The sequence below is a fragment of the Pezoporus wallicus genome, unplaced genomic scaffold, assembly GCF_028554395.1.
Source record: "Pezoporus wallicus isolate ANWC-B61680 ecotype Strahan unplaced genomic scaffold, APGP_CSIRO_Pwel_v1 scaffold_3294, whole genome shotgun sequence".
NCBI lineage: Eukaryota > Metazoa > Chordata > Aves > Psittaciformes > Psittacidae > Pezoporus > Pezoporus wallicus.
In genome coordinates, this window is record NW_026635478.1 from 3,184,250 (window position 1) to 3,207,540 (window position 23,291).

The following is a 23,291-nucleotide window of genomic DNA, read 5'->3' on the forward strand; positions in this document are numbered from 1 at the left end:
AGCGTCAGTGGCAGTGCGCGGGTCTCCCCGCAGAGGGGTGGGGCTGGGGGGCGGCAGTGCTCTGGACACGGCGTGCGGGAACGGTGAGGGGCGCCCGAGAGGCGGCAGGTCTGTCCCCTCGTGGGGACCGGGGCTCTGCTGCTGCAGGGTCACGCTTGCGTCGGTGCATCGGGCGCACGGGAACCGAGCGGTGGCACTCGGTCAGTTACGCCTGTCTATAGAGGTAGTGCTGGAAACAGGCTGAGCATCGGCGCGCCTCACGGGACGTATCCCGGTATTGGGCTAAGGCTGTCACTGGGACGGGTCACCCTTCTGCGGGCAGCAGCTCTCGTCTGGCCTAGTCAGCTTCTCTGGCATGGGTGTTGGAAGTGAAGTGCAGTGAAACTAACCTTGGGGAAGGGAGAGGGGAGAGTTTTTGCATAACCGCCTTTAAACCAGTCTCTCCTGTGCCTCACACAAGCGTTTGAGGATGCTGTGCTATTTTTGTAGGAAAACTGCCCTAGTGCTTTTGGCTAAAATACTCTTTCATATTGTTTATTAAGCTGAAAAATGTCTGTCTCCTTCATTTGCCCAAAAGCTGGCTGTATTCCAAGGATACTGTGTGTCATCTTTGCCATAGTATAAGAACAAGGAATGGGGAAAAAGGGCATGTGTACCTTTAGAACCTCTAAGGTATAGCTGGCCTATGCATTTGTAATTCTAAATGTACTAAGCGGATCTTTCACAATAAGACAGGATTTTATATTTAAGTCAAAACAAACTTCTCCTGGTTATGGCCAGCCAGCAGCTTGTTCCCTGAGTATCAGGTGATGCTCCCCTCAATGTTGCTCAGCTGGGAAGAAGTGTGGGGTGTAAATGGGAGGGAGAGGAGGGTTTGTCTGTGAGCACTACTGAGTGCAGGGGTAGCAGGGTGGTGTGCCTCCTGTTAACCAGCCTCTCCCCAGACTGGATGCTCCTGTGGTAAAGGAGCCGTCTGCACGTCTGGTGCGGAGATGGCGGCTCCTGCGATGAAGCCCTCCTCCCTGATTTCAAGTGGATTTCTCTGCCCTGACAGGTGAATCAGGGCCTTTGCCACGCTTTGGAAGGGGAGAGTGGGCTCACTGCCACGGAGAGGTACAGAAAGGCAGTACTGGAAGAGAGCAGTCAGCCTGCCTTAATGTAAGTAGATGGTTGCTACCTTAAAGCCCATCACCTTGGACTGACGAGTCTGGTTCTTTCTCTTTTGTGCCTTTGAGGCCTCCCCAAGGAAACAGAGCTCCTGCTGACTCAGTAATGCAACAAAAGGGCTCTATAATTGCTTAGTGACAGAGAGTAGCTCTCTGCTGCAGGGATGTCTCTTGTACCTACCTCTTCTGCATGTTAGGATATGTGAACCAAAAGAAATCTTGGCTATCCTGTAGCCGGTTTCAACAGATACTGACTTGACAGCTTCTTTCATTTCAGAATGTTTGAAATGTGGGTTTCAGTAGGTACTGTCAAAGCTAATCTAGTTTCCAGCTGCTCTGGGTAAGTCTGTTGTGACTGCCTTTGGGTGTTGATGGAATAGAAGATGATGCATTATATATCTTAAATATAGGGTGAAGATGTAAAAGTGTTTCTACCTAAGTTTTTTTTAATGGGTCTGTGCATTCAAGGCCTTTTAATCAGGTTGTGAATCCCTTTAGGTTCCATTTAAGCTAAGTCAGTGGCTGCTTCATCTATGTTTTGGGCATCTGTGAATTGTGGATTTTTTGTTTATTTCTTTGTAAACCGTGCAGCCAAGTAAAATGGGACTTGGACTTCGTTTATCTTGTGCTACAGAGTGTAATTAATATAGCATGTCTTGCTGGTTGGGCAACTGATACTAACCAGGCTATCTTGTGTAGCATCTGAGAGAGTGTGTTTAGCACCCTGAAGTATTTGTATAAAGTGTTTTAGTATTCGCTGACTTTGCTGTTTCTGAGCTTACCTGAGGGCAAAGCGGTGGTCATCCCTTTGGAGAATAGAGGCAGACTATGGTCTTGCAAGGTTGTCATGTGCAGGTTCATGTCCAGGGTGCCTGCGCTCCTTTTCTTCAGAAATGCCCGTCACTATGCCACATGTCAGTAGATAGCTACATTTTTCTGTCTTTCCTAATGCTGATCCATAGTTCTAGTCGTTTAGTGGACGTTTGGCAGTCAGCCAGACAAAGGCAGCTCCTGCCTTCCCCACTATATCATTTGGGGCTGACCTCCTGTCTTGCAATAAGTCAGTGTTGTTGCATTATTCTAGATGTAAGGTACCACTAGGACTGGGCAGTGTTTCCACTCTCCTCCCATCCCGTGGAGCCTGTTGGCAACAGGAGTGCCCACAGAAGTGGGATGTTCGCTGAGTGGCGGGAGAATTCTGTGTTTACTGAGCTTGGAGCTAGGCTGGTTGTCCCGCTGATTGGGAAGTGCTTGCAAGTTTCTGGTGCTTCCCCTATTTTAAGGGGTGAAGCAGGTAGAGACTCCTCCTAAGGACCTTGAGGACATCAGCTGGCTGGGAAATGGGAATGGTGTGGCCTGAGGCTGTGCATGGGACATGATATGATACAGTCCATTTTCATTCTGTGGTATTTTCTTTTAAGCTGTGATCCCTGAACACTAAATGCCTGTTGAATGAAGGTGAGTTGATAAAACTGGTATGTACAGAAACTGATACTGTTCTAGCTGGAGCTGCCTGAATTCAATATCAAATACTTGATTCATTCATTACGTAGAGCTTTTTGATGCAGGAAACCCAACTGGTTTTAGAAGTTGTCAGATTTGGTTATGACTCCACACAGTACTGCAGTATTCGCCTCACCGCAGCACATTCTGCACCCTTGCAGGCCGACTACTTGAAGGTGGCAGACTTCTGGGTCTTCTCATCCTACTTGCTGTCGCTGTAAGTGATAAGGCTACATTAATCTTTATTCTCTGCAGTCTCAGAGCTGGACTGTTCGGGCTCTGAAAATGGGTAATTGTTACTATATTTTTCAACTCAAAATTTGTGCAGGGTAGTCTATATCATCAAAGGGTCATTTATTAAGTGTTATTCAGATGCCCTGATAAATGAATCTGTTTGACTTTCTAGAGAGCCCTTTGGCATATGGGCTTACAAAATAACTTACTTTAGAAGGGCAGGCTCTTAAAGATCAAGTGCCACAATTTTCCTCAATCCCTTTTCTTTTTTCTCTTTTTTTTTTTCTCTTTTTTTGACTAGTTTTTGTTAGGCATGCCACAAAACTGCAGATGCTGAGCATTCTTGTGATAGCTGCTGCGTGAATATTTTGCTTTGTTCGTGTTTTGAGTGCTCCCTGTGAATTAGGCTGCCTTTTGTTTTCCTGGGCAGTTAGTATGCTAGAGCGCTTGTTAGCCTATATGGAGCTCCTTATTTTAATGAGACCAGCTTCTCTACTGGCTGTTCTGCTGTTGTTTTATTTATTTTTTTTAATCAATGGAGCCTCTTATTGCGACTCTCTTGGGACAATAGCTTTCTTTGCTAAAGGAAAATGTATTGCCCTGGACAAAGCTGTGGGAAGCATAACATGCTCATTAGTAATGCTTGGTATATACACTGCCCTTCTCTTGTTCATTCATAGCAGGAAAAATGACATCAAGGAGAGGATGTCCTTTTTTTTTTTTTTTTTTTTTCCCCGTAGAAATAAAAGGAGGGGAAAAAAATATCACTTGGAGTGTCCCTGATAAAGTTTGAGAAGCGCTAGCAGTCCTCAGTCCTGGTTCAAAGAAGTGGCTTCAGCCTGAAAATAAACTGGTTGCTTGTTAGCTGGTCATAGGGGTAAGTTGGTTGAAATGCCTGATGTGTGGTCCTATGTAGCATGAGAGGGGAAAAATGGGAAGGAAACAGCACCATTCTGCTTTCTGGCTAAGAGGAAGGGGGAGAATTTTTTGCAAGAATGGGGTCTTCTGTGGTGGGCCATAGAGCCTTTTGTTATAGAAAGGCCAAGTTGCACATCAGGTGGAGAAGAATGCCATCTACATATAAAGCTTAAACATCTGGGACACGAGAGGGAAGTTATTTATTTTTAAAGGAAAACAGATGAGTTTAAACTGTCTGACAGTGTCTGCAATCTGGTTTCCAGCTTCATCAGCAAGATGAAGTTTTATTGCAACTATTAAGTGATGGAGCAAGAAAGTTGTTTATAAGTGGCTTCAGGACACAGATAGGTACATTTTGAGGTTGTAACGCTCTCCACTACCACTTTGGAGAGCTATGCTGAGGAAATTCCTTCTGGTATGTGTGTATGCAGCTATCCTGGTAATACTGTGCATTTCTAGACCTGGAGCCTACATTAAGAGACTTACTGATTGATCCCAAGCCCAGTGTAGAGTTTGTGCTGAGTTTTCCTGTGATTGAAAGCATTGCTTTAAAATACTGTGTTGGCTTCAGGAGAGAAAAGCCAGGGAAGTGTCCTGATAACCGTATTGCTGCAACAGCTTGTTGAAAACACAGGTATGTGCTAGTTGCCTGGAAATACAAAATTCCAACAGACATTAATAAAAATACTGATTTCTCTCATGTATCAATGCAAGAAGTCTCATTCTTCAAAATTATTCTTTGCTTTAAGATTTTCATAAACTTAAAAGTATTTAATATAAACTTGGGATACATAGATGCACATGCATGTGTGTACAAGATACACCTGTGTGGTAGCTTAAAAAGAAAGGGTGAATGCCAACATTGTTACATCCAAGAATGGTTTGGAGTATTTATATTTCTTTTTGGTAAAGTAAATGCCTTACAGCTCCTTAAATTCATGCAAACTTGACTATTATTTATACATATGAAGTTAGTTGCTTCTTTGTGCTGTAATAACTGCCCCTTTACTTAAGGGCACAGAGCTGACATTGACTGAATACTTCATCAAAACATTAGCTACTAAGATACTTCCCTCTTTCCTCCTTCATTCCCGATAAGACTTGTTCCTGTTTTACCAAAGCAGCACTGGGGGGTTTTTCTTGAAAGCAGGAGGGACTGTAATAAAAATACTCTTCTCTTTTTCTAGAGGGAGCAACTAATGTAAATGCAGGTAACCATGCAGAATGCAGTTCAGGTAAATGGCTTTTGTAATGTTTGAATCCCTTATGATATTTTTTTGTTTTGTTTTAATGCAAAAATGTAACCTGAAGCAGATGAAATGCTAGAACACCCCCAAGTTGTCTCTATTAAAAAAGATTACTTATTTTCCTATTTTGCCAATGGTGCAATGTGAAAAGATATATAACCTGGTGTTCTCTTCCTAAATGCTGTTAGCTAAGGCTTTGAAGTCAAATGCTGAGTTATTGAAGAACTTGTTTGTTGATTAAGAGGAATTTTTAAAACTCCTATGTAAGTATAAAAAATTATCTTTTTTTTGTACACACGCTGAACTGAAGGAAAGTATTTAAGAATACCAAAGGGCCTCTTTGTCTTCAGGAATTTTGTGCATCAAATTTCAGTGTGGTACTTTTCTTGAAATGTAAAGTACCTCTCCAATATGAAAATATTAAATCCCTAAGGGAAATGCTAAGGATTCATGTTCAAGCACTGTGCTATGTTCTTGCATGGAAATATGTTTCCTCTTAACGCCATCATTTTAATGATTTAAACACTTAATGCTTCTGAAATGAATGTCAGAGAAATCAGTAGGCTGTAGTAAATTATATGACAAACTTCAGATTTCATTGCTTAAATTTGTTGAGAAAAAGAAAAAAAACCCACAAATTTAATGCACATTTTCTTCATTTAATAAATATGTAATTTTAAATCCAAAGAAGTCAAGAGAATGGATGTAGTAGTACTTTTGATGTAGGCATTATTAATGAGAGTTGCACCATCATGACTGCTGCTGTGTTGGTGTATCTGTCTGAAGGGGAATGAATACTTACTGTTTGAATAATTCAGAACTGCAAATTTTTGCAATATGTCTGCAAATACTAGACCTCGCTGTCTGCAGCTTCCTGACATCTTCTGCAGGTGTGGTTTGGAGATGACCTTCCCTTAAGTCCCCGCAGTCCTCTAACTCCCAGACATGGACCAGGTTTGGCAGATGTGTGCCTGTATGACCGATGGATATCTGTGCGGCATGAAGCAACTTTGGTGCCTATGCAAGAAGATCTGTCAATCTGGCTGTCTGGCTTGCTGGGTGAGGTTAAAAATCACTAATAAATTTCAAAGCACTTTCCAATATTCCAGTCAATGCTGACACTTAATACCTATAGTACTGTTAAGATCTGGTGTATCTGAGCCTGAATGGCTAGGAGAATTGCATTAAAATGCATGTTTTGGTTTTGGATTTAATGAGCTGCCACTTCTTAGAGGTAGGATGATAAACCATTCTAATTTATTTGCTGAATCTTGGTAGTCTAATTAAAATCTAATTAAATGGATATTTGATTTTAATTTACTTATATTTTTCTATTAATTTTCAGTGTTTAACACTGGAATGCTATTTGAGTTGCCTCTAAGTTCATATGAAACTTCTGTACCTTCTTTGGAGTAACTCTAATATTGATTTTTTTAGGAATAGAAATCAAAGCAGAACAACTGCTAGAAGAACTTGATAATGGGGTACTACTCTGCCAATTGGTTGGTGTTCTTCAAAACACAATTAAAGAATGTTGTAGCTCAAATAATTTAAGGGTAAGTTGTGATTTATTATTTTTTTTTAATGCGTACATGAACTTTTTAATTATAAGTGGCAGTAAAAAGAGGCTGATTAACAATAATGTGGCTTACAGATGGGCAAGCTTTGTGCAAAAAATTACTTATATGCTTTGTTAATAAAATCCTATCAAGTTTTTAGTTTAATTCCAGTAGAAGCCTTGTCTGAGGAAGATCTAGTCAAAGTCTGGAGTTTGTTCCCCTGACATCAGTGTGGGTTGGTAACAAGATATCCATTGGCACTTGGTGGTATGTTTTATGCTCAAAACTGGTGGCTAAACTCTAGAATGTAGGCCAGCCGTCAAAATATCCAAACTGAGATGTACCTGGACATGGGCTGTAGTGTTTTTGTTGGGAACCAAGACTGCGTTAAAATGTGAATCTCAAGCAACTTCCAGTCTGTGTTTGTCCCATGAAAAATACTGATTTGCTACTTTAAAGTATAAAGCCATGTAGGTAGCATATGGTCAACCTACAGGGGTATAGCTACAGCAGTGCTTAGATTTGTCAAATAGTAGATCACCAGCTAATGTGCCCTGATTGGTAGCGTTTCCCTTGGGGGCAGGAGGCACTGCTCACCATATCCAGTGATATTTATTCAAGAGCCATATGAATGCTCCAAATCCTTAGTTGTTTGGTTTTGGGTTTTGTTTTTTTTTTTTTTTTCAAAGGAAGACAAGATTCATAACTTGTGTATCTGTGAACTGAATTTTTAGTTCTGAAGATACCAATTTAAAACCAAATAAGTACTGAATTCCTTTAAAGGAAACTGCCCCTTGTTCCCTTCTGTTTCCCTCTGCTTTCTAGAACAGGCTCTAAAATGAAGTCTGGCATCTGAGTATATTTCAGTTTAGTTGGAGTTCTCTGTCTGTGCTCATTCTGCTGCTGTGAACAGAGCTTGGGAAGGGCGAATAATTATCCAAACCTGTGAAACCACCAATAAGATTTCTACCCCAGCATGTGGGGAAATGGGGGACCAACTGTATAGGCAGCCTTTGGGAAAGGCTGCAGAGCTAAGGATTGTTTACTCCATGACTGTTCACAACGATAGGGTGGAATGCTTTCTACATTAGTGTGGCTTTTTTAATAGAATGCATGGTGGGTTGCACACAAAATAGTTACTAACCACTGTTTCTGTACTCTGAATTGAGGGTTTATTTTCCTTTGCAAATATGCTTTGAAATCTGTTGGCAATGTTGATGTGCACAATGTACTTTTTGTTTTCTTCCCTTGCCAGAATTTTCCTATGAGAAAAGTTCCATGTAAGAAGGATGCACCATCAGGATCTTTTTTTGCCAGAGATAATACAGCCAACTTTCTTAACTGGTGTAGGGCCATTGGAGTTGATGAGACTTATCTCTTTGAGTCTGAAGGTTTAGGTAAATCTACCTTTTTGTAAGACTTGCTTTGATCTCTATGTGGGTAACTACCTAGTCAGGGAGATCTCTTGTGTACAGTCTTTTGAAGTCTTTGTCATGAATATGCCTGTCTCATGCAAGCTATTAATACTTATTTTAAGGAAGTGTTGGAGTAGAAGCCTTGAAAACACAGTTTAGTGACTGCTCTAACTCACATGATGCTTTTCCAAACTTCTAAAAGTTGCTGTATGGGCCAAAGTGGGGAGTGACAATTGTGCAGCAAACTTTCACGTTTTTCAGTGAAAAGGCCCACTGAGAAAAAGAGAATAAAAGTTTGGTTTCACTTTCCCTGTGCAGGAAGACCACAGGGCCATGGAGTCAAGTCACAATAAGATCCTTTATTTGGAGTTAGAGCTCATTTTTGTTGCAGAAAGCCCTCAGAATTATGAATTCATGACTGCTAAATTTGGTAACAACAGCAAGGCATTGTATCTGAAGTGGCAACAGTCTGTTGGTAATTAACATTTACTTCAGGACCTACTTGACATGACTAAACCATTTGTGTTTTTCCATTTAATAAGATAGTTATAAAAATAAATATTGCCAACTGTGTGTGTACGACTGCCCCAATGCACAATCTGTCCCTTATAACAAACAGCTTCCAGACTGATACTTCCAGATGGAATAAAGCTTGGTTAACTGCTAATTAAGAGGAAGTGTGCTTTAATTGCATGGTAAATAATGAAATGCTCTTCTACCAGCTATTATGTCAGTAAAAATTAATTAATACAAACTTTTCCGTGGCAAGCCAAAGATTGGAAATTTTTTGGCTACTTCTTTTTTTTTTTTTTTAAAGGCAAAATATCTGCGTGTCAGCAGAACAGGAAAAATTTGCAAAGTACCTTTTGTTTTCAGTAATCAGATGCAGTTGTCACAATGTTTACTAGATTTTCTCAAAGTCTTTGTGCCATTTAATGTAATTTAAATGGGAGGAACTGTTTTCATGAACTGTTTTTCTTTCAAGCTCTCCTCCCGGCTAGTTGGACTTCCCATGCTTTCTCTATTGGATAAGACATCTTTTAGAATAGTTAAGAAAATATCCTCATTTGCATCTGTCTCAGTCTGATTTAATTAGTGAGAGAATCTCTTTTCAGTGCCATGAAATACAGATGAGTAGGAGAGCTGAGATACAGGAAAATTGGTTTTAATTTGCTTTTTTGCAGTGCAACTTGTATGAACCACATTGCTTAAACATCTTAGTTCCTGTGAGTGGATGGGTAACTAGAACTTGTTTAGCCTCCCTGAGATAAGCAGACAGGATTTCCTAATACTGTGGCTTTTGCTCATAGCTAAGAAGTGTTTTGAAGTCTGATTGTAACTCTTGACACAAGCTTGCTTTATGGCATAAATATCTTCTGTGAGCCTTTTTGGCAGTTGAAATGAGCAGACTTGCAGCCTCCTTGATGAAACATTCTTTCTACTGGTGTTTTCCATCAAACTTTCAATCCATTCTTTATGAATGAAATAGAGGATAGACAATATAACAATTGTCTCTTTCCCATCACATATTTAGATCAATGCCTCCTGAAAAGTGTGGGTGGCTGTGAAGGTACTAAACTAAGTGGCTCCTAAGACAGTAGAAAGGGAGGGTAGCCATCATAGGACCCCCTTTGACATTCAGATAAATCTCTTGATCTCTCTTAGGGGTAAATTTGCATTTTTCTACTCTAGATTCAGGCAAATAATGCCACGTCTGTTACAGCTGGCAAAAACACAACCAAAAAAAAAAAGGGATTAAGTGACTTCTAGTACCTTTTATTTTATGACTGTGTCAACTTTCTATTTTGGATTTACCCTTCATAATCAGATGCTTTTAAAAAGTAGACTGGTGTAGGTGATGTAAAGAACATCTGCCCGTACTCTGCTTATACTTTAGGAAACACTTTAGTCTCATTTAAAGCGAAGTTGTTTTAAATTTGAGCATCAGGAAGATGTTAGATTTCATCTGCAGATATAGAGCTGGCTCATTATGTTTCTCTTCAGAATGAATTTCCAGTTTCTACTGAATATTGTTACTGCACATTGCAAAGAAAGTCTGACTTGTTCATATAAAAGTTATACCATATGAATATCATATCTACAGCTTTTCCCATTTCTTACACTTACTGCTGGTTGGGGAAAGAACAGTGCCATGTGTGTGGGTTGAGGGGAGCTGAATGACCTTTCTCCCAGCCTTTGGTTTCTGAGTTATTAGGCAGTATTCCTGGTTGGCTAAAAAATTGCAGGGATGTTTGTTGTTTTGTTTTTTTTTTTTTTCCCCAAAGCCTTCATACAACTGTTTGTAGAACATTTTGAAAGCACCTCAATTTTAAGGGTTGTATTGGGACAGAGGAGGAAGTAGTTACTTGTGGGTGAGATTTTAAACTATTTTCTTTCTCTGTTCATGGCCTAGCTTCTTTTTCCTTGCTCACCTAAAGATGGAAAGATGCCAAAACAGGCATTGTTTTCCTTCTGCCTCTTCCACTCTTCAGTGCAGCAGTAGAAATGATTAAACATTTTCATTTCAAATCTGTCAAGAAAATCCAGAAGAGCTGCCACAGTCATCTTCACGCTGCTTGGTCATCACCTTGCTCTTCCATTTCATTCTTCAGCTTTCCTGATTGTCATTTCGCGTGCCTACATGGCCAAGTAACATGCACCTGCTAAAGCTTGTCTGAATCGAGGGGTACAAAGCAGCCTCTGCATTGGGCACTAACTGGGTTAATGTGGGCACAGTCTTTGAGATGCAAAGCCTAATGCAAAAATCAGTGCTGCTAACATCTGAAATAGAGTTGCTTCTTGTCTGTGATCACAGCCAATATCTGATGTTTGAATCTGAGTATTTGTCTCTTTAAACCAATGTCATTCTCGCCTCCTTCCTACAGTCAGGGTTTTTGACCATCCTTTTCAGACACAGCCTCACAAAGATATCAAATCCTGAAGCAAACCTCCGGGTGGATGGGGCAGGAGGTAGGGCCTGACAGGGTGGGGTGAAATGTGGGTATAGCATGAGGTAGGGTAGCTGCCACAGGCAAAGTGGAACTGGGTGAATCTGACAGCTCCTGCTGGTACCCAGAGCTGGCCACTCTTAAAGTGATAAGAAAAAAGATATGTTGCTTACTGAAATGGTAACAGTCATCCAGATTATTCTTTCACAGCCATGGGTTTAAACCACTTGGGCTGACTGGCTGCATAGAACATCCACTTGTCAGCTAGGTCACTTGCAGTGTATTCTACAACTGTTCACCTATAGAGTGTGTGGGCTTATCTGTGTCTGTATGCATGAGCAAGGACAGATGGAGTATATTTTCCTATTTGCAGTTGCTGAATACTTTTCATCTTTAAGACTGCAATAATGTATTTGAGGATAGCAAAGGAAAAGCTGTTGGATTTTCCTCCTCAGCATAAGAGAAGCATATTTCTCTTAGGAGGTAGAGAAGAATTTGATTTCAGGAGTGCCAGGATGGGTTTAAACATTTTATGGAATAGAAAATTAGATCTGGAAAGCATGTAGTGCTTTATCAATGATAATGTAGCTTGCAGAAGCAATAATTCTGGGTAGAATGATGGCAAAGTTGATCATCTATTCCTTCTATCTAATCATCTATTCCATCTATCTTCCCCCCTTTGTGTACTTAATTGCACAGGGCTCTCTACAGTAAATACGAGCTGTAACTCCCTTTTATTCTCTTCCCTTTTAGTTTTGCACAAGGATCCAAGACAAGTGTATCTTTGTCTGTTGGAAATTGGGCGCATTGTGTCCAGGTATGTGATCTGCACATGTTCCTAACAAGACAGTGAGGAACACATTCTCTTAAGTAAAACCGAAGATAAAGTTAAGACAGTCTGTCGCCATTAAGTGCAATGCAGTAAATGTTAATTCTGTGCAGAAAGTAGGGATGAACTTTTCTAGGACCATTGTACAATATAAGTATTTTTTTAAATATTTGTCAGATTTTTTTCCATGGAAAGGTGCTGATCCACTGGTGTTTATAGCTGTATATTTAAATGCTATGTTCAGCTTATAGATATGTGTACATCATGGAAGAAACTCACTGACATTAGATACAGTTTTAAGGTTGTTACTTTTTAAGATTTTTTGGCAGATATCTCTATCATTCTCTAATTTTAGACTTTTAATTTATTTCAAGAGCAGAACTGGAAGCTTTAAGATAGTTCATCTAAATTGAATGTGGCCCAAATTATGTAGTTTGGACTATATTTTTGCTGTTGTCTTTGGTAGCTCCAAGACCACTTTAGAGGCGGCTTCTACTAGAAACTCAAGCTGTTCCTTCTCTTGGGTTATCAGGACAGTGATTCCTCTGACTGATTTAGCGTTGTTCCCTGTCAGTCAAGCCACTCAAAATTTTGCATGTTTGTTATCATCACTTTTTGTTTTCTTTAGTAAATTAGCAATTAAACTGTCCACTTATGAATTTGAGGTATGGAGTTGAACCTCCTGTGCTAGTAAAACTAGAGAAAGAAATTGAGCTAGAAGAAACACTGCTAATGACTTCTGGGCCACCATCACCTGTTAGCACAGCAAAGTCATGCTGTCACCATGGGGAGCTGCATGAGGCAGTAAGTACTACTTGTTTATTGTGTTCTGAGCTTTACATAAAATTCTAAGTTTGGTACTTCTGTGATCTGACTCAGTAAGCATTTATTTTAAATGTCCTCTATGTTTTAATGTAAAATGTCTGCTTCTTTGGGAAAGTCAGCCATGAGATCCTCGCTCTCTCTGAAAACTCACTGTTTTTCCTTCTTGGCAATTTAAGTTTCTAAGTGTCTGTAAGAGGCACATCTTTTCTAACCCCGGACTTATCTGAGGACCTTTTCTCTTTTTTTAAGTGGTTTCCTTCTTGGGTGTCACATAGAAGATTAACTTATAAAAGTTAGGGAGAACTCTGAAGTACTCTTGGGTCAGGTGTGGCAATGGATTTGGTCAGAGGGGAAACCCAGGCACTTGTTTCCATTTTTAGAGACCATAACAGTGTCTTTACAAGGTTGTGATGGGAACTGTTGCTGCTATGTATGATGTTATGAACAAATCTTAAGTGAAATTAGAAACAATTTCAAATTGAAGAAGTTGTGAAAATTGGATTGGGACAACTAAAAATGTTTGTGCATACAGTTTGTTCTTTAATCTTTTATTTGACATTTTGAGGTTTTGTGTAGCTAAGATTTTATTGTGAGGGTACCAAATTCTAGGATTATCTTAGGTTATAGGATGAAGATAACAGTATCTTTGTGTGTATTTAATATTTCAAACTTCTGTCAAAGTAAAAATGCTTTCATTTTTAATAACTAGGTTAAACATATAGCAGAAGATCCTCCCTGCAGTTGTTCCCATCGATTTTCAATTGAATACTTATCAGAGGGACGTTATAGACTGGGAGATAAAATACTCTTCATAAGAGTAAGTACTTTCTTAGAATTCCAATTTGTATTCATGCTGGGAAGAGAAATGCTTTTAGGTGACATGCCTCATTTCTATGGTATTGTTTTAGAATTACAGAATGATTTATGTTGGGACACAATGCCATCCAATTGCCTATTCAGAGTAGGTGTAGCTACTTAGGTCTCACAACCATTGATTTTTACAATCTCATTAAACCAAGTTAGTTACTCTTCTCTGTGCTGTTTCTTAAATTTCAGTAACAACTTGCAATATAAATAAGGATAATGCTATAGAATATTCTGAGAACATTGCTTGTTCAAAATCTGGACACTTGGGGGTTTATAATTTGTAGGATGCTTGATCACTCTTTTCAGCAGGCATAAGAGTTCGTGTTACAAACACATCCACAATTTGGACAAAACCTGTATCCAAAGCTCTATATGCTAAATAAAGATGCTGACAGAAGGGTTGAAGTTTCTTCTAAATATATGGTTTCATTATTTCCTGGCACATAACAACTGCCTCTGCAGGAGAAACTGTTTAATAAAAGAATTAGGAAGCATAAGCCTTATTTATCACATAATTTCTATTTAAAAAAAAATGTTTCTCTGTAAGAAAGGAGGTCCTTTTTCTGGGCAATTTAAATAAAGGTTAATGTAACATGAAGACATAATGCTGCATAAAACAAGATAGAATCCTCTCTTGTTCTTCTCCTGCTCTCTTTTCCCCCCCTCCCCCTCTTCCTCCATTCTCAGATGCTACATGGCAAGCATGTGATGGTTCGTGTTGGTGGAGGCTGGGACACTCTTCAAGGTTTTCTACTTAAATATGATCCATGCCGAGTGCTTCAGTTTGCAACTCTGGAACAAAAAATCCTGGCGTTTCAGAAAGGAGTCACCAGCGACAGTGTCCCCAGCTCATCAGCTAGACTTCAGGAGCCTCCTGTTATGAATCCAATGTCAGCTGTCAGTATGTTTCAAAAGCAGCCATCAAAACCACTGACTCCTCTTTCAACTCCTGGGGCCAGTGCCAAGAAGGCTTTACCTAAACGTCCTCAGTCCCCCGTCCTGGCATCATCAAAAGTGCCAGTGCTTCCATCCTCTACAGCCAAGTCATTGAGAGTCATGTCCAAATTACAAGGGTCTCCTCTGAAACCATTACCTGGCACCTCAAAGAAACTGGAGTCTTCTGCACACAGTTCACCAGCTTCTGCTCCTTTGCAGCCTCTAAGCAAAAGCTCTTCAGCTGCAGGAGCAAGAACAGCTCTTGTTCACTCTGAAACATTGCGCAAACGTATTTGGTCCCCTGATGCTCCCAAGATGAAATTTACCCTGCCTCAGGGCTCCCCAGCACCAACGCTACATCCTGCATCCTCATCCCCTAGAAAACAGCCATCTCCCTTGCCTGGGACAGCTGAAACAATCACTTCAATACAGAAGCGTGTCCCTGCTAAATGCAAACCTGTATCTGACACGAAACCCAAAGTGAATTCAGTTGGTCCAAAGGCTGCCCAGCCACCTGTGACAAACCTGAGTGCTGTTGCCAAGTTTGCACAATCTCAGCAGCTCCTTGCAAAACCTCATTCTGAAAATGTTGTTCAGACCTCAGGAACTAGGTGTCGGCATCCTCGGAAAGCTCCACAAACAGCTACTGATCGGGCAAGGAACCTGAAAAGTCCTTCAGTCCTAAAACACTCAGCTTCTGCACCTTCCCTTGAAGTTAACAAAGCATTAAAGTCACCACCTGCGCTGGTATCTGCAAGCAAAAATGTATCATCTGCTGTCAATAAGCAGCCTAATGCCAGTAAACCCCCTCAGGTTGGACCCGCTTCATCCAAGCCTCCTGAACGCACTCCTTTATCTGTTGTACGGCTTCCTCAAACTTCAGCCAAAGAGGCAGTGACCAAAAAGCCAGCACAGCCTTCAACAAAAAACTTGCAAGTAAATGAAGTCTTGGCCCCAGCAGCCAAGAAGCCTCTCCCTAAGGGAAAATTAGCGATGACGTCTAACAAAGGAATGCCTGGTGTATCAAAAAGTCCTCTTATGAGGAGCAGGCAAGATGATCACTATTTTGTTATGACAGGGAGTAAAAAACCCAGAAAGTAAACATAATTCTTACTTTCTGTGGAAGTCTGAATTTTGTTCCTGTGGGCCTCTTGTAACTGCTACACTGAAGACAAGGAAAAAAGTTTAATAACACTACATTTACCATGAAATATTAGGTATAACCTACATTTTGTTGCATAACTTAGAGTAAGAACTGTATTTTGTGATTTTGATATTTGGATATATTTAGAAGTGAGCTTGCTTGCTGTGTAGCATTGCCAGAATAGAGAGTAACATCCCTGCTTGCTACTAGGCTGACCTGCTGCAGGGAAGTTGGGAGAGAGGAAAGGGGAGCTAGGGCTGCTGCTTTTGCTGCCACTCATTTTCAAGGGAGCAAAGCCTGCCCAAGAAACATCTGTCTGTGGTTCTGGCACATCTGCATTGAGGCCCTTGGCAAGCAATAGAGCTGTGCACAAGCTGTAAAATTTATAATACCTCAAACAAAAGTGGGTTTTAGTTCACCATTGTCCTGGAACCCAGATTTGAGTCATCTGCATGTATTAGAAAGAGAAAGAAATTTCTAATCATGTTTAGCTTTGACAACTGCCATTATCAGTGTTCACTGTGCCCCCCATACGCCTTAAAGTGGCTTCTGCTCACTTGGAAGTGGAGCCTTCTTAGTTTAAGTTGGATGTGGAAAATCATGGCCTTGATTCCTTGCTCTCATTGTGCCTTAGCCTTTCAAATTCAAGACGGATTTCTTCAGTGAGCAATGCTACTTTTAAAATCCTGGGCAGACAACCTTGCTTAGAGCCCAGTCTTTCCTAGAAAGCTGTTGCTACATGAAGAGAAGCTCCCGAGTTTTGCTGGGAGAATGCTTTCCCCTGGGATAGAGCCCCAAATCAACTTCTGCTCCAGAAACTCAGAGTTGCCAGTACTAACCTGTACTGGCAGAGCCTTACTGCTCTGCAGGAGTAGCCTTTACATGTAAAAGTATTTAGTGATTCTAGATTTGCTTTTATCAGTGTTACAGGTTAATTTTTATGGGTAGTCTCAGTCTACAGTGGCTTTTTTTGTTTTATTTATGGAGACCTTTTTACTGGCTCTCCTGTATTACTTTCTGAAGGTAAGGAGTAGCTTCCCAAAAAAGCACCAAGGAACTGCATTTGCTTTTAAACATACAAAGTGCCAGAAATCTGTGCACTGTTTAGACTTTCAACTCCTGAACATGTGCAGGTTTAAATATCTGTGGTGATCAACACCTTTACCCTTAACAGAAGTAAGTTTAATGGTAGATTAATAAAAATTACTGTCTTTGGGAGTAGCATTGTTTGGGATATTTTGGCTTTAATGAGCAGTTGTTCCTGCAGACACTGAGGAGCTCTCAAGGTCTGTGAAGAGACACTGCTGACTTCTACAGATCATCACTTCTGCTCTCTCTTCCCAGGATATTTACTTACGGGCAAGAGAAGACATGCATGGATACTGTAGTTTATGATGTTATGTATTTAATTATACTTTTCCCCCCTTGGAACTAGCATAAGCAAGCATCATAAACTGAGTTCTTATGTGCAGTGGCAAAGTGACTGAGCTGTCTTTCTGTGCACCTTGTTAGCTTTTTTATTTATGATTCTATTTATGCATACCTACTGTACAATACTGTCTGCAGCCTGCTGGGAGTAAACAGTAAATACTAATATCAAAACTGCAAGAGGAAAACAGATCAGTTTTAATAACATGAACGTAAGTCCCACAAGCAAAGTTGTATGTTTGGGGAAGGCCTTAGGCTTACTTGTTTTATAAATAAACCGGTCAAAGCCACTACTGCAAATGTTGAGAACAGTATTGACTGTAGTGGACTGCTTTCAGGTTTGATAAATTTGGCACACAGTTTTATATGCTGAAAGCATTTTACAGTAGTTAAGCTGATTTTTATTTTGGGCTTCCAAATAGCAAGCTATGGTGTGCTATATCTCATGCAGATTAATAGCTGAACTCTTGGGATTTATTTGTGCACTGGGTCTGGCTGAGATGGAGTTAACTTTCTTGATAGTATCCCATATGGTGCTGTGTTTCAGATTTGTAACTAAAACCCAGTGTTGATATCACACCAATGTTTTGGCTGTTGCTGAACAGTCCTTGTACAGGGTTAAGGCTTTCTCTTTTTCCTGTTCTGCCCCCACAGCAATTAGGCTGATGGTGGGCAAGAGACCTGGAGAGACATGTCTGGGACAGCCAACCCTGACTGGACAAAGGGCTATTCTATATTGCATATCGTCATCCTCAGCAATAAGAACAGAGTAGGGGAAGGAGGATTTTGTAGGGGGGCTGCCTTCCAAGGTGGCTATTGTTTGCAGATTTGGCTGGGCATTGGTTTGCCTGTGGAAGGTAGTGAGTGATTGCTTTAACATCACTTGGTGGGCTTTTTCCCCTCTTTCCTTCGTTTATTAAGCTGTCTTTGTCCCAGCTGGTGGGTTTTCTTGCATTTGCTGCTGCTCTTCTTCATCTTCCTGGTGATGGAGAGGAGAGGAGCTTGGCTGCTGGCTAGGGTCAAACGCACAACACCTTTTGAACCGTTGACAAGGGCTTTAGTAGTGATTTAAGCACTGAGACTCTTGGATCTGAGTGTTAAAGCTATCTCAGCATCTCTTTTTGAACTATAAATTAAAGAGAAAATGAAGCGGATGGCTTCATCTTTGTGCTCCATTATTTTGGGTAATACAGTGAAGGGACTGGTTCAAAATTAAATAGAGCAAGCTTTTACAGTTGAAACCTTAATCAGCCAATTTAAAGATGGCTCTCTTGTTGCATGTGGGTAGGTTTGGGTTTATTACAAAAATATTATATTTGAGCATGAACCAACATCTGTGAATATTGCAGTTTCCAACTTCATAGTTGTATTCTAACTATGGGTGTCATGTAAAATGAGGTGAGCCAAGAATTGAGATGTAACAAGTCCCTCCTAATGGAAATACATACTTCTTTTGCAACGTTGACATTGCCAAATAGCAAGTCTAATATTCAGCTTGTAATACTTTTTGTGAGGGAAAGATAACCTGGAGCAAGAGTCTGACTGAATTCTGAATTCTCCATGTATATTGATGCCCTTCTGTATGAGTACTTATTTTAAATAAACATACACTGCCTTTTTCACATGCATAGATTATTTTTCTGCTGTCATCTTTCAGGGGGGGGAAGAGAGTTTATTTCAAAAGATTTATGTTTTAGCTCTACCAACACATAAATAGTAGTTTTTATCTCAGGCTATTATAAAGACATAAATAGCTGCTTCTAATCCATTGCTTTGTTGGGCATTCAAGACCTCTTCACTCTGACCCTAGTTTCGGTGTGACTGATAACTAGAAGGGGCTTCCTACTCTTCCCTAGCTGTGACACTGCCTGAGTAGTTTTGGATAAACCTCAGACAGTTTTATTCTTTGCAACTTTGTTTGAAATGTGTTTGTGTACCTGTATTTTCCATGCTTACATCTTGTCAACAAATTTTAGACCCATCTAACAAACTTAATAGGTTTCATCTCATTGGAGTCGCTTAATTAAATTTTTTTTTCTCCATATTTGTTTTTTAAAAGATGTTTTAATAGCTGCAGTTCCCTGCATGTTCCAAAGTGGCTTCAGTTCCTGCCACTCTGATGCTGGTGCCTAATCATATACATATACTAATCCTTCCACTTCAGCTTCGTCTCGTAAGTGCATTCTTGTGGCATCTACCATACTTGTTCATACAAGACCAAGCTCTGCAGAGATGTTGGTTACGACTTTCTTTTGAGAGATGGTAGCATTACAGCTGGGCAATAAAATACAAAGACAGCCCAAGACTCCCTCAGGTAAGTATCTTAATCATCAAACTATACAATGTCATACCTTCTTGTCCCAAGGAATCTTAAATCACTTACTATCCATGAGTAAAGCTTTGAAAGGAGATATGGAAGATGTTTTTCTCTCCTACTCCAAAACTGCCTTCATTGTTGGTAGGTGTTACACCCTGTAGTAAAACTGCGTGTTTTATTCTGAATGAGGATGAAGTTGGGATTTCCTCCTTCCTGGTCTAGCTTTCTAGCTATTAGACCCTAATAGAAAAGATGGGATCATTAACAGGTAGCCTAATAGCCTCTCTGGCATGTTCTAGGTGATTTAGTTAGGGTTCCAGTTACTAATCCCACATGACATTCCTAACCAGGGGAAGCCGTGCTTTTCTATACTTTTAACCCTGTGCTGACAGTGTGCAACTCCCCAACAAAATTTCCTGCAACCATATTTCCATTTTCTTTGCTAGAAATATATTGTGTAGTGCAACTATCATGATCTACACAAAGTTGTCCATACTTTTGTTGCAATTATGCGGCTATTGTATTGTCTTGTTCTTAACAGGTTTTCTATAGTAGTCACCAAATTGCTCTGTCCCTCATCATATACTGTAAGTCTGGTTGTCTGAAAAGCACAATTAATTATATTGTGACAATTTACCACATGTACTCAACAGAACTTAATGGCTGGACTTGATGATCTTAAAGGTATTTTCCAACCTAAACTATTCTATGATTCTATGAAAGTTCAGCTATTCAGTCAACAGAACACTTCTTTTCTCCTCCATGTTCTCATCATGATCTTTCTGTAGCTGAAACAAGTCAGGATGCCCTATGGGTTTTATACCTTTAACTGCAGCCCTTAGATCTCTTTTTGGATCTGCTGTTCTGAAGAGAAGGAAGGAAAGATGTGAAGGCTGCATCTGTGCTCCCTTTACTTGCTAGTGTTTAAGCTGGAGAAATGCTGCATAAAGTGATCTTGCTTGTTACTACTCCATGGTAGTGCGAGTTAGGTAAATGAAGTTCATGATCTGCTTTAGTTAAATTCCCTTTGGTACAAGGAGAAACACTTGCAATATCCTGTTGGTATTTGCTTCTGGAATGATGAGCTGGATTAGATCCTGTTCTTCATGTTGATGACAGTGTGCAAATTTGAGGTAGATTAAGCATACTCATGCTGAAGGTTCCCATCTAGTCTCTTCAGTCTAGCTCTTTCAGCTGGTATAGGTCCCTCATTTGGACAAGCAGAATTGTCTTTTTGATGCCGTTGCTATCAAAGTCCTTTGGTAGCCAATGGCCTATCACCCATTACAAATGTATGAACCGGATCAAGTACCCTGAGGACATGTTCCAAAGCCCTACTGAAGTGTGCAAAAGAGTTAATGTGAAGCTACCCATGAATCTTTTTTTTGTGGTTGTTTTTTTTTTGGTGTGTGTTTATGCATATTTTTATTTGTGCATGGCTGTTTGGTTTTTTTTTAAATTTCTTTCCCCAAAGCCCTACATATTCACACAGTGTAATCTGGCTGTGCTACTAATGGATGTTTTGCTTATAACAGACAAAGCCAACTGAACCGTCCTGTAGGCAAATTCTGTTCAGAACAAAATGAGCAAAAGGCAAAGGCCAGCCAAATGGATTTTGGGCCCCATAGAAAGATGCCTTGAGATAGCTAAAATGTACCTCATTTAGGACTGACAGCAAAAAGCTTGAGAAACAGCATGAAAGCCACTGAAAACTGTAGTTTTCTGGGACGTTGTGGCTGAGAGAATGGCTCTGCAGAACTGGGCTGCTCTATAACACTGCAAAAAATTATTTTCCTTTCTATGCCAGTATCTGATATAAAAGAAATACCAAAACATGAGCACCATATACGTAGTAACATAAGGAAAATTGAGTCTAGAGGGGTGAAGTGCACATGCATGAATGAGCAGTAAAATATGTATGCAGTTCAAAGAACTTCAGTTATAGCTGAGCAATTACCTATATATATATATATATACACACACACGTATATAAATCTGATACAATCCAAGGCAGTTTTCCTTCTAAAACTTTAAGCAGTCATAGCTTTGAGAATAAAGCTGTAGAGCTACTTATTTCCCTACAGGGAAACTGGAATCTGTGTTAGATGAGTGCGTGCTATGGGGCCATCTGGTGTCTGAATTTAACAGAGGCCACTCTGGCAATGTGAGACCTTTAACTTCTAAAATCCACAGGCAAACCCCTTCTCTTTGATTTAAACAAAATTTTTCTTTTTTAAATGAAACATTTTTTGCAAAATCCAGATGTGGCATGCAGTAAGTAATGCAACAGATGCCTGATTTTGTAAGAACCTTTAATTTCATGCAAATGCAGTTTTGAAAGCCTGTTTCTCATTATTTTCTGAAGAACTAAGATTGAAGACCACTTCCTTACTAAACGTTTTGAAAAATAAATTGTGTGAAATTTATATATTTTTATATTTTATATATTATTGTAGATTTTATTATTATATACTGTATTTTTTATATATTTTATTATATTTTTATATATACTTTTATATATTCATATATGTTTTCTTATATCTTAAGAGAAAGTAAAACATTAAATATTTGAGAAGTGAGATCTACTTACAGTACAGTAACCAGTAATCCCCATTAACTCAGAAATGAACTTTCAGGTGTATCACCTGGTGGAAATGCCAGAAGAGGGTGGCTTTCTAGCTGGGGAGGAGAACTGATGTTGTCAAAATCAATGCTGTTATGGCACTTTCTGCAAAGTATTGTGCTCTGGATGGAACAAAAGCATTATAGGATGGGGGCAGCTCATTTCTCTGAGGAATGTAGCTAGGTGGAAACTAAGGACAGATAATTTGTGCTAAATTTTTAGAAACTGGGACTGCAGTATAAAACTTTAGTGCTGAGTCAGAAAGTATTGTGCAAAGCTGAGGTGCTATAAAACAAAGCAAACTTGCATATTCCCTCAAAACCCAAAAGATCATGTTTCTGTAGTCACACAGGAAAAGTAGCATGCCTTAGTTTTTTTTGAAGCACTTAAACGTGGCACCTCACAAGAGCACACAAGTAACATGATCAGTTACATGCACATTTGCACTGTGAAATATGTGCTTTACCTCTCTTACATTTGAAAATAAAATAAACTGTTGGAATTCTGGCTTAGAATCTTGTAATTTGCTGATCTTTTACATGAGCGCTATAATTTTTTACTTTTCTGAAGGGAGGCTGCTGTAACAGAGAGTTCCTTCTCCTGGAACCTCTGTTCCCAGAAGAACATAAATAATTACCATGGGGTGTCATTCTGATGAACGGTATGCTTCCTCACAGCTTTTTTTCCTTTTTGCTGAGTGCACTATTCTATAGACACCTGTGAAACAACACCATAATAAATTACTTTGATTGTGTACACACTGCAGCATTGACCCTTGCGGTACCTTGGCATTTATTGATGCATCCAAACAGCAGAGCAGCAGAATGAGTTTATTTAAAAATCAAACTAAATATACATGCTTTGGGTATACAGTCCTGGAATTGGGCTCCTTTATAATAGATCAGATTTGAGAGACGTTTTTTGAATACATAGTGTGTCAGCTATGTCATTTAAAAAAAACCAAAACACTAGTTTCCTCCAAGACCTGGGTCCTTAATCACAGAATCATAGACTGGTTTGGGTTGGAAGGGACCTTAAAGCTCATCCCCCTGCCGTGGGCAGGGACACCTTCCACTAGTCCAGGTTGCTCCAAGCCCCGTCCATCCTGGCCTTGAACACTGCCAGGGATGGGGCAGCCACAGCTTCTCTGGGCAACTTGTGCCAGTGTCTCACCACCCTCACAGTGAAGAATTCCTTCCTAATATCTAATATGCCCTCTTTCAGTTTAAATCCATTCCCCCTTGTCCTGTCACTACATGCCCTCATAAAAGGTCCCTCTACAGATTTCCTGTAGGTCCCCTTTAGAAACTTAGTTACTTGAAGTCACAGTCC

At 39.9% G+C, this 23,291-nt stretch overlaps 1 protein-coding gene across 1 annotated transcript; it reads left to right on the plus strand.

Annotated features, from left to right (window-relative positions):
* Positions 1 to 3,660: 3,660 nt before the first annotated feature.
* On the plus strand, positions 3,661 to 15,704 carry GAS2L3 (growth arrest specific 2 like 3). Its single transcript, XM_057425544.1, has 9 exons — positions 3,661 to 3,780; positions 5,009 to 5,056; positions 5,959 to 6,127; positions 6,506 to 6,624; positions 7,883 to 8,024; positions 11,744 to 11,807; positions 12,485 to 12,623; positions 13,354 to 13,461; positions 14,199 to 15,704. The coding sequence occupies exons 2-9, from the start codon at positions 5,027 to 5,029 to the stop codon at positions 15,546 to 15,548; spliced, it is 2,121 nt and encodes a 706-aa protein (XP_057281527.1). The 5' UTR covers positions 3,661 to 3,780; positions 5,009 to 5,026; the 3' UTR covers positions 15,549 to 15,704.
* The last annotated feature ends 7,587 nt before the right edge of the window (positions 15,705 to 23,291 follow it).

Coding starts and splice junctions, on each gene's coding strand:
- GAS2L3 (XM_057425544.1), top strand. CDS start 5,027: ATGCAGGTAACCATGCAGAATGCAGTTCAG. Junction 6,625..7,882: donor GTAGCTCAAATAATTTAAGG/GTAAGTTGTGAT, acceptor TTCCCTTGCCAG/AATTTTCCTATGAGAAAAGT. Junction 13,462..14,198: donor ATAAAATACTCTTCATAAGA/GTAAGTACTTTC, acceptor CTCCATTCTCAG/ATGCTACATGGCAAGCATGT.